General features: G+C 45.5%; 1 protein-coding gene across 1 annotated transcript in view; it reads right to left on the bottom strand.

Annotated features, from left to right (window-relative positions):
* Positions 1-11,085, bottom strand: part of MLLT10 (myeloid/lymphoid or mixed-lineage leukemia; translocated to, 10) — a 187,414-nt gene that overhangs the window by 167,242 nt on the left and 9,087 nt on the right. Inside the window, exons 2-3 of the mRNA XM_018564371.1 lie at positions 2,886-2,965; positions 177-231 (exon numbers count right to left, since the gene is read on the bottom strand). Coding sequence (XP_018419873.1) covers positions 177-231; positions 2,886-2,965 — 135 coding nt within the window. The remainder of the gene's footprint in view (positions 1-176; positions 232-2,885; positions 2,966-11,085) is intronic.

Here is an 11,085-nt window from a genome sequence, read left to right on the forward strand (position 1 = left end):
TTCGCTTTTATATAAGCAAAATAGTGGGGGGGGGGGGGAATAAAGAGAACAAGAATCTGCCTTTGATTTATGATCAACTGACATGTTATACGGCAATATCTAAACCAAACTTAATGCATCCCTTACAAGCAACATACAGTGCATATGATAAATCAACAAGTAAAAGCTGCACTTACCCCCATTATCAGTACGCTTTAGAGCGCCATCCTTATGGGGACATAATTCACATCTCTGAGGAGGAAAACACAAGAAGAAATTTAATTATATGCATTTAGCTCAATTCGATACAAACATACAAATATTCTAATCACCTCTTTCCTATACAAGAATAAGGATATGTTAATATGCTGCATAGGTATGTGACTGGGGGGGGTCTGTACGGTTCAGATTAAACTCCGGGCACTTCTGGTTACTGTTGGCAGTGCTGGGAGGTTAGGATGAGAAAGGTGTGACGGGTAGAACTGTGAGGACCAGGTGAAAAAAAGGAAGGTAACTTGCAAAGAAAAATTACTAGAGAAAGTCACATGACCCTGGTCTCCATTTTGTTTCACACCAGGCAGCTCATAGTGCTACTATGATGAGGCCTTTTTACAGGACTAGCAGGCCCCAAATAGATGATACTGTACAAAGCAGATGGTGAACTACAGCCATTGATAGCTCTACTCATGCAACCAGCATAGGTCTCATAAACCCCCAATGCAGCAGATCGCCAGATCCAGACAAAAGATATAGGCAGTGTGAGGAAGGAGCTCAGCTCCAATCCAGTACTACAGGAAGCTTTCCCCACAACATGAAGCCAGAAATCAATATGGCTGCACCCCTTCCTACAGCAGAGGAGGCAATAGCACATACCACTCCTCTGATGCTGCACCGATATTTTAAAAGGCAACTCCACCTTAAAACTTTTTTTGGCAAAGTCGTTATTAGCAGTCAGGGTAGCTAAATACTACTCTTTGCAAACAGTATTATCTATAGTGGTCCATTGTGTGTAAAGGTTTTTTTATTATTATTACTGTATACAGAATGGATATAGCGCCAACAGTTTGTGCAGCGCTTTACAATATAAGGAAGACATTACAATCACAATACAATTCAAGACAAGATGGTAAGGAGTGCCCTGCCCGGGTTTACAAAATGTGCCTTTTGCCATACAGAAACCAGGTACAGCTCCATCTATGAGAATCTGCATAGTTTTCATTGCTTAGACAGCTGATGACTGCCCCAATAGCTGCAAGCAAATGAATGTTTCTGGTAGGACACTTCACAAGTCAGAGCATATATTCAATACGTGCGTGAGGACCCTTGGATAGAAGTTGCCATTCTCTGAATCCCTGGTTGCATGCACATTCTAGAGAAGTGGCATAACCCGCGATGAACATGAAAAGGTTTACTTTTGCTGTCCCCAGAAATGTGGTTAGCGAGTCCCAGCGTGGCAGCTTTCATCAAAGACTTCATTCACACATACCCTCGAAAAAGCTCTTAAATCAGAACTTATCCCACCCCCTTCAATGGTTACCCAAAAGAAAGCTCAGGTTAGAAATGTTTAATAAATCCGTATTAAACATACCAATATTAATTTTCTGCAGTGTGTTCATTTACATCATGCCTACCAGCACATGGGCAGCGTATGTTACATTTAGGGCATGCCTCTGGTGACAACGGTCACAGTGCCATTGTGCTTATGTCACAATCTTTTCAAGCCCTCAAATGGCCGGTGTCATAGCTGATAACATGTGCAGCACCATGGCACGTATGGCAGCTATAGCTGCTGGGAGTCTGTTTAAAGGGGCCTGCTGCCCCACATGTCAGCGAAAGGATTAAAGGGTAAGTTCACTTCCAACCTGAACACATTAGCCCACCCTCCCCATCCATCCATCTAACCCAGGGATTGGCAACACCGGCCCTCCATCTGTGCTTTAAATACAAATCCACACATGCCTCTGCCTCTGGTAGTCATGCCTGTATCTTGTCAGTCTTGCAATATCCCATGGGACTTGTAGTTCCACAACAGCTGGAGGGCCGGAGTTGCCCACCCCTGATCTAATCAAATCCAATCTAGAATCCCCAGCCTACACCCACGTTCTTACTTGCCTCTCTAAGACAGTGGTGGCCTCCTCTGGCATTTACATTGTCAAGCATGCAATCTTCTCCAGTGCTAGCTGTTCCCATAGTAATTCCCATAGACCTGAATGAGTGCATACCTATAACATATCTGGCATTGCAGTACGTTCCTATTCAAGTCCATGGGGGGGTTCTGCTGGTACCATAGAAGATTTCAGGCCCAAAGTTATAAACACCAGAGGTGGCCACCTGTCTGGATGCATGGAGGGGGGAGGGGTCTTAGTAAGATTAGGGGGCTGGGCTAATGGGTTTTAGGCTAAACTTGCATAGGCATCATGGGACAACACAGGTTATAAACAGCAATCAGGCACTGGGTTCAAGCACCAACAGGGTTTACTCTACATGAGAACTGTATGTTCTGTGTACGCTAGTTTTCTCAGACACAGCAAACTGCTGTTCCATGCGTTCTGGCTGTAATGCTGGTGACTGTGCGCACCTTCTACTACGATGATACAAACATTAAGACTGTAAGCTCCCCCGAGGCGTTCTACAAAGTTCTGTGAGATAGGTGCTACCTACAATACGAGGAATAACTGTTACTCAGTCACACCAGAGTGCAATTTCCTGGACTGAGTTAATAGTCCTCGTTCACACCGGACGGACCTTGCTGAGATAACGCATGCATGATTTTTGGTATATTGGTGCGCACTTTCCCATTTAAACTGCATTAAAAAAAAGCTTCTCAAATGTATCCCAAACAGTCTACGGTAACGGCTTGTTAATGAAAGATGGCGGACCGCAACAGCAACTATCATAGGACTCACCACTCTGGCTGCTCTTTCCTGAGATTCACATTTTCGACAAAACCACGGCCCGGTTGGCACTTGCACGATGCCATAACAAGCTGTGAGACAAACACGCAAAGTTAGTATAAAAGATGTTAGCACAGAGCACATTGCAAACGAATACGATTGGATCGCACACATACCAAGAGAGTGTTTTATTTAATACAAAGAGAGGTCTGCTACACAATCACAGGTCCCATCCACCTTCACCTTGTGTCAGCAGAGCTCCTACTTATCCTGCACAGTTCTGATGCTCCTTCCTCATCCTGCTCAATATCCTAGCTGGCAGATCACCAGCAAATAAACGCACGGGTATTTTTTACTACATGCAATATAAAACGGAAAACTCCAATCGCAGCTTTCCAGCCTGGACGTGTGCTCCAGAGGCAGAATCACCGGCAGCTGTAGCCAAATCTTCCCACACAAGAAAAGGACACACACAGGACTGCCGTGCGGAGAGGAGGGGCGCCGAGACTTATCGCACCTCCCTGTCATTCCTCTGCCTTCATACAACTCAGGCCAGGCACCCAGCACAACAAAGCAGCTGTCTGGCTGCCAGAAGGCAGCGGCATAATCTCTGCCAGGTAATGTGAATGGGGGAGGGATGTCTGCTGAGAGCAGCCACGGAGGAATCCCTTAACCCTTCCACCCACTTTGCAGCCAAAGAATTTAGGAAGGAGCTTTCTGTCTTTTGATAAAACAATACTGGGATACGTACTAATGTAGAAGAGAAAAAAAAAAGCACTGCAAGGAGGAGATGTGCATTCCAGTTGCCCATAGAACACTCGCAGGCCCATGCACTGGTCCAATTCCGGCCACAGGCTACTGGCTCGGCCAAAATTTGACCAGCGTGTGCCCAGTCGGCACCACTCCATTTGACAAAAGTCAAATTTTCAATTGACTTCTGTTGAAGGAGTCGGTTCAAAACATTAAGGCCTCATTCACACGAGGAAAGGACGGGACGTACAGCTCCGTGCTGTGTGCACGACCATATGGGGCAGCTGCCGGGAAGGGCAGGTTCTGTGTGTGATTAGTACGCAGCCCCTGTCCTCCTCTATGGGAGTATGCAGCCGTACGCCCCCCTACGCTCACCTTAAGTGCAGGTCCGTACGGGTGCTGGTGTCCTGGCTCGGACGCAGACAGTGTCCATCCTGTCAGCGTACGAGTACGGACACCCGCACGGACGTATGGCCGCGTACGCCCATAGGGAAAGACAGGGGCTGCGTACTAATCACACGCAGAACCTGTCCTTCCCGGGAGCTGCCCGAAACGGGGCTTTATGGAGGTAAATGCATCATGTGGGCAGCTTTAGTGTACCAAATATATAAGAATCAAATGGCTGAGCATCGGTCAGAGCTGATTACCACTTTAGGCCCCAATCACACCAAGGCGGAAGCGTTTCAGCGTGATTTTTGAAAGGGCGTTTTTGGGCATTTTTAATCTCAATTAAAACTGCCCAAAGATGCGCTGATCAGCGTGTTTCCATTGAAATCTATATGAAAAACACGCTGATCAGCGGAAAACAAAGTAGCTCAGGGAGCATTTTGGGCAGTGGGCGGTTCGAATCGTGCGGAGTCGCACGGTTGCGTCAATGGTTCCCATAGGAATGTATGGGGATGTCCGGTGGTTCAGCACGGATAAATCCGAGCGACCAAAGCTCCCCGGTGTAAACGGGGCCTTAGGCTGGGTTCTCACCTAGGCGACAGCGTTTTTGATACACGACTCTTGGGCATTTTCATGCACATCAGGCGTTTTAGCGAGCAGGTTGTAGCTCACTGACGTTAATGGGCAAACCCACGTAAAAACGTGCAAAAACACAGCAAACGGGCGTTTTCAAGCGTTTCCTATTGAGTCTATGGGGCCAAAACGAGCTGTAATATGCCAGAAAAAAAAGCTCCTGTACTTTTTCCAGCGTCAGGCGTTTTGCTTTCTTGCGACAAAACGCTCAGATGTGAACAGGGCCATAGAAATAAATGGGATTTTTTGGTGGTGCGTATTTTTTGAGCGCTTTTTAGGGTAGAAAAAGCACTACAAAGCGCTCAGTGTGAACCAGGCTTTAGGGATTTGTTGATGAGCGTTACATTAGGGCAGCACATTCGTTAGAAATGGGCTGCCGATACACCCGATTTTTGAGGTCTCCCCAATCACAAACAGTTAGCCCTCGTTCACACCTGAACGTTTTGTAGCGCGTTCTACGCTCGACAAACGCTCAAAAATATAAATCCCATTGTATTCAATGGTCTCGTTCCCACCTTGGCGTATTTCCGCCCGTCCTAAACGCGCTACAAAACGGCCCACGCCTGAAAAGGTACAGGTACTACTTTGGGCCGTTTTGTTGTGCGTTTCCATTGGGATACAGCCAAGTAGCCTTCGGAAACGTGCGACGGTCGCGCAACTTTTTTTTACCACGAATCGCGGTAAAAAACGTGCGACAGACGCGCATATGCAATACGCCTAGGTGTGAACGAGACCTTAGGGATTCAGCAGCGTCTGGGGCCAACGAAGGAGCGATTCCATGGGCACAGACAAGCAGCCTCCTGGTGATTATGACACCAGCAATTTTGTCGCCCGTGTGACATCAGTCTTAGTTCACAAAGCTGTTTTCATCTGCCCCAAGTACTATATACATTCATAAATTTAAATGGGGGAATTTATCAAAACTGGAGCAGGTAAAATCTGAAGTAGTTGCCCATGGTAACCAATCGGCTTCTCTCTTCAGTTTGCTCAGGTAAGATTTGAAAATAAGAAGAGAAGATTGGTTGCCATACACAGCTGCTCCAGATTTTCTCTGCTCCAGTTTTGTTCAATTCCCTTCAATGTGTCTTTCCATTCTGAATAAATACTCTCAACAGGAAGTGAGAGTAAATCCCTACAAAGTAAATCCATAGTGGCCAGCCGAGTCGCCAGAACTAGTGTCCCCATTGGAATATTTCCTGTCTATTCCTGTTCTGGTGGCCACTCAAAGTTTTGGAATTTTTTTTCACTTTAAGCAACTTTAACGGTCACAGGGACAAAGAAAGAGGGAAGCTAATGGGGACAGAGGTTCTAATTCCTCTCCACTCCATCCAAAACAGAAAAAAAAAAAAAAGGTTTTGGCTTCAACTGCACTTTAAATGTCAATTCACAAAGATGGAGCATATGCCTTATCCAGCCTGCTCCCTATGTAAAGGTTTATTAACACTCTTAGTGCTATTAGAACACTGTTATTTTATTGGCCCTTGGGCCTCGTTCACACACAACGCAAGAGCAAATTGTATATTGCGTATATGCTAGAAAAGTTGCATATGCTGCATATGGTACAATACGCGCATATGCGCGGCAGTGTGAATGAGGCCTTATGAAAAAAATAATCAATGTAAAGTCACATCACAAAGATTACTGCACTAGTCATCACCCCTAAAATAACACCAGCTTCACGTTGGCGATAACTGAACATTTCAATGATTGTCTATGGAGGAGAAGGAAAAGGGGAACGTCTGAGGGGGTGATAAAATAAAAGACTTTTTGAGGAAATAGGTCTTCCAGCAACTAAAATGTTTATTGTATGTATTAGGGATGCACTGATACCGATACTAGTATCGGTGCAGATACTGAATATTTCGGCGAGTACTCGTACTCGCCCAACTGCTCCGGTACTTACCACTGATACCGGAACTTCAAGTCAGAAGGAGACCTCCCCCTGACCGGTGTTCTACCGAAAGCTCCAACTCATCGAAATATCCAACTACCTCACTTCCGGTGCTCAGAAAGACTGGAGCTCTGTGCAGCTGGGGTGCGCATGCGCACATAGCGTTTTCAGAATACTCCGAGTTTGCCACCTGCTGAATATTGCTAAAATGCAGCTGTACAGAGCTAAGTCAGTCATTGTGTTTTGCAGTATATCGCTGTCTGGTTGAAATCTCCAACTTACAAGTACCCGGCAGTGAGATAGTTGGAGACTTTCAACAAGTTGGAGCTTTCGATAGACCACCGGCAGTGCCGAGGGAGCATGACGCCGGCTTCATTTCCAATCAGGAAGCCGGGCAGTGGGTTATGCCCTGCCTCCCGGCTTTTTGATTGTCTAGGAAGCCAACTACACTTGTTCCTAGCCAATCAGGAGGCCAGGCTGCCTAGGAACAAGTGATATTAAATATAAATATATATTTTTTTTAAAACACAACAACCTGATGACTTTGTGTTTGCGAATTGAACATTTTTAGGGGCTGATCAGGAGGGGATCCCCTGGTGATTAGAGAAGCACAGATTGGATGCTGCTGTAACATCCATGCCTGTACAGTTTTTTCAGCCATCGCAAGAACCAAAACTGCCAGACCCAACGTCGGTCTACGGGAAGTCAAATGTCAAGCAACATGAGTGCGTTTACATTACCCCCGATCTGGCAATCCGGCATTAGTTTTTCTGGACCTGACCATAGCTGGGGGTAACCGGGTGTAATGTTAGTGCATCAAGCCAGCCTACAAACAGAACACAACCTATGACATTATTCAGTAGTAATAAAAGCCAAAATAGTAGTAAATGTTTAATTTTAATACTTGAAATACTACAAAAGTATTACTAAAAGCCCATCTGCAAATATAACTGAACCTATAAAATGATCCATCACTTCTAAAAGGATTAATTTTTATATTAGTATAGCTGTGTGCCTATTGTACGGTGCAAAGCAGATATACCTAATTAATAATAATATTATACAGGATTTATAGAGCGCCAACAGTTAGCGCAGCGCTCTACAATATCAAGGGAGCCATTACAAATCACAATACTAAATCAATCCAGGAGGGGCAGGAAGGCCGCATCTGTGACAACTTAAAATCTAAAAGGGAGGACAAGTGATGCCAAAAGGTAATAACGGTGTGCAGATGATTTGATGGAGAAAGTATACACCAGTAACATTTTATTTGAAAAATTTTGTTTTTGGAACGTTCGTTTGAGTTTCCATTAGTCAATGGGGACAAATTGATGACCGTTATCCACCATATTGACAAGAGGAAATAAAAATGGAAAGTCCAGCTTGGGAAATCTACACAACCACTACAACCTCATAGGCTGATGAACATGATGCACAGGGCTGGAAAAAAATGTAGGGTGTCTCACGAGTCAGTCAAAAATTTCACCAGTCAGCATGACCGGACTATAGCCTTGCAATTTATGTTAAAGGAGAACTATGGGGTTAAGGCTTTTCCCCATAGTTCTCCTTAGGGTAACGGGAGGACACAAACTAGCGTCCTCCCGTCACCCTAGGCTCAGTATACCGTGAGCTGTAGCTCGCGGTATACTGAGACGCCGCAGCTGAAGCGGATCCCGACAATTGTGCCGGGATCCGCCCAGCTGCGTGAGTGACAGCTGGCTCTGCCTATTTAGAGGCAGAGCCAGCTGTACCCGCCCCTCCCCCGTCCGATCCGCCAGTCAGCGCTGGAAGATCGGAGCGGGGAGGGGGGAATCCAGCCCCTCCCCTGTCATGGCAGAGAGCTGTGACAGGATTGAGAGGCGAGCGAACGCCGGTATGTGTTCGCTCACCTCCAGATCTACTGAGCCGACCTGTGACAGTCTCATTGTCACAGGTCGGCTAGAACTATGAGGTGAGTGAAAACACTCACCTCATAGTTCTCCTTTAACATTTTTTTGGGACAGATAGAGCTTTCTTTTGGTGGTATATAATCACCACTGGGGGGGGGTTATTTTTTTACTATATAATGAAAAAAGTACCGTAAATAAAAACTGTTTTCCCTACGTTATGTTAAACACGTAGGGAATAACATTTATTCTTACCCATATTTTTGGTAAAATATAAAAGACGGGGTCACATCGGGTAAATAGACACCAAACATGTCAAACTTTAAAATTGTGTGCGCCCGCAAAATCACTACAAAATACCATACCCAAAATTTCCCATAGGCGACGCTTTAAAAGCTTTTACTGCTCATCAGTTTAGTGGTAATAGAGATTAGTGGCCCTAAAATTATTGCCCTCACTCTGACTTTCGCTGTGATATGTAACATGTGTGGCACAATCACCATTTTCACACGTAGGTGCACCCGACGCATGTTTGTATGTGGGGGCAGGTGACTATTTTTTTTAAATTTGACTTTACTATATTTAACTTTCATTTTTACAAAGAAAAAAATGTTTTCACATAACTTTATTGCTATCACATGGGGGGCTAAGAAGCCCCCTATGTGATAGCCAATTTACACAGACAGGTCCCCTTTATGGAGACATCAGGGGTCTCTAGGACCCCTAATGTCACCTAGCGACCCCCAAAGTAGCTGATGCTGCAGAGATCTGCTTCACCGGCTTCTCTCCAGCTACAGAGCTTCTCTCCTGTGACAGAGCAGCCGTGCCGGTCCAGGCCGCACGGATCTCGGGACCCGCAATAGCAGTGACAGCGGTGGAGGCGGTTGCAGGGGGAGGGACGCCCAATCTAGAGATGCCTGATCTCTTGAATGTTCTAAATAGTCTACCCGTGTATGGCTGGCTGTAGGTAGAGGTGGGATAAGCTTCTCTGAAGAGATCCATTTTCAGGGATCGCCTAAAATTCTAACACTAGGGTTAGGGTTGAAAGCCAGAAGTCTCATAATCTTGTCCATGATAAACCCAGCCATACACTACACCAGTAGAATCTGGGTCAAAATGATTTGTTTTCTGAATGTTCATTTTAGTTTTCTAATAGTTAATGGGGTCAAATAAATGATCATTATCAATTGTAATAACAAAAAGAGGGGGGAAAAATGAAAATTTCTCTCTAGCACACGAAATTCTAACAGTGAATGCGTATTTTGCTTCGGACATTCCATTCATTCCAAACTTGAATGTTGAAATCAAACCAAAATTCAAACCACGTTCTACAAGTCTCTGATTATCAAGTGTTCGGATGAGATTTTTCCTATGAACATTCATATGCACTAGTTTTTTCTAACTGTACTGCAATCCATGATATTACAGTACCGCACGTTGTGGTATGATCGATCACACTGCAGACGGGAGGTGCATTTGGAGTGCCTTTCAAATGGATGGCAAAGCAATGCATCTACCACACTGGTAACACACGTTACATGCGTTGCACGGTATTGTAAGTCAGTTGCATGGATCCGGTGTGAGAAAACCTGTCATGAGACAGAGGCTGCCACGGCATATCATTGCTTCTTATATTGCTTTTCTCCTCACTTTTATGTGGATGCTTTGGCTTCAATGTTTTTGGCGTCATTTACCTGGAACAAGTATAGAAGTGAGGAACGGTGCACTCCTGAAACATTTACAGCATGCTTGTTCTGGGTCTGGGACACAGCCAGGTAACAAAAATCATTTTTAGGAGGCCAGCAGCCATTGTGCTCCTCCACAAACAGCTGATAAAACCATCTATAAGGGTCGGTGCACACGTAGGCGACACCTCACCGCGCTATCGTGCACGATTCCACGCGGATTGCAGCGCCGTCAGGAGTCGCCAAGGTGTGAACCGATCACGCTGTGGGTGCCATTATTTTCTAATAGCACCCCAGTCGCGCCAGGTGGATCGCGCGGTTTCCCACCGCGATTCCACCCGTGCTTCCGAACATGATTGCAGCTTAAACAGCCGCGCGCTGTGCATCACAAAAAAGGGTATATGTACCTTTTTTCTGTGATTGCCGCGCGGATGTCACCCCATTGAAATCAATGGGGCCGCGCGGCAATCGCTGCCTGCATTGTGCAGGACCGTGTGATCCCGGATCGCGGAAGTCTGTACCGGGCATAAAACATTACTCCAGCACACTCCATACCCCTCCGAGTCTGCCATTTTTTCAAATCCCGATTAAGGGGGCACTATGCAAACCCCTGAAACGCAGTGGATTTTTTACCTTGAATTCTGATGTTGAAATAATAGTACTGGTTAATAAGATTTTTGCAGTGGCCCTCTTGTCTCTTCTAAACGCCTGTTCTCCAGCGACAGGGTCACTTTAAAGTGAACCTTAACCCCATTTCACTAAAAAAAAAAACTGTTTTCATATTGAGTGCGGATAGGACTTCACCTTACATCCATTTGTTAACCATAGATTGCTTTTACTTACAACTACTGTTTTTCCACTTCCTGGTTGAGTGCGGCACTGGTGATGTAGCCCTGGCCTCAAAGATACCTCCTGAAAAGGTAACATCACTAGTTTCTTCCTGGGACATCTCATTTCTATCTCTTGCAAGCTCTGGGGGT

Source organism: Nanorana parkeri, unplaced genomic scaffold (genome assembly GCF_000935625.1).
Source record: "Nanorana parkeri isolate BGI_ZX_2015 unplaced genomic scaffold, ASM93562v1 scaffold23, whole genome shotgun sequence".
In the NCBI taxonomy this organism is placed as follows: domain Eukaryota; kingdom Metazoa; phylum Chordata; class Amphibia; order Anura; family Dicroglossidae; genus Nanorana; species Nanorana parkeri.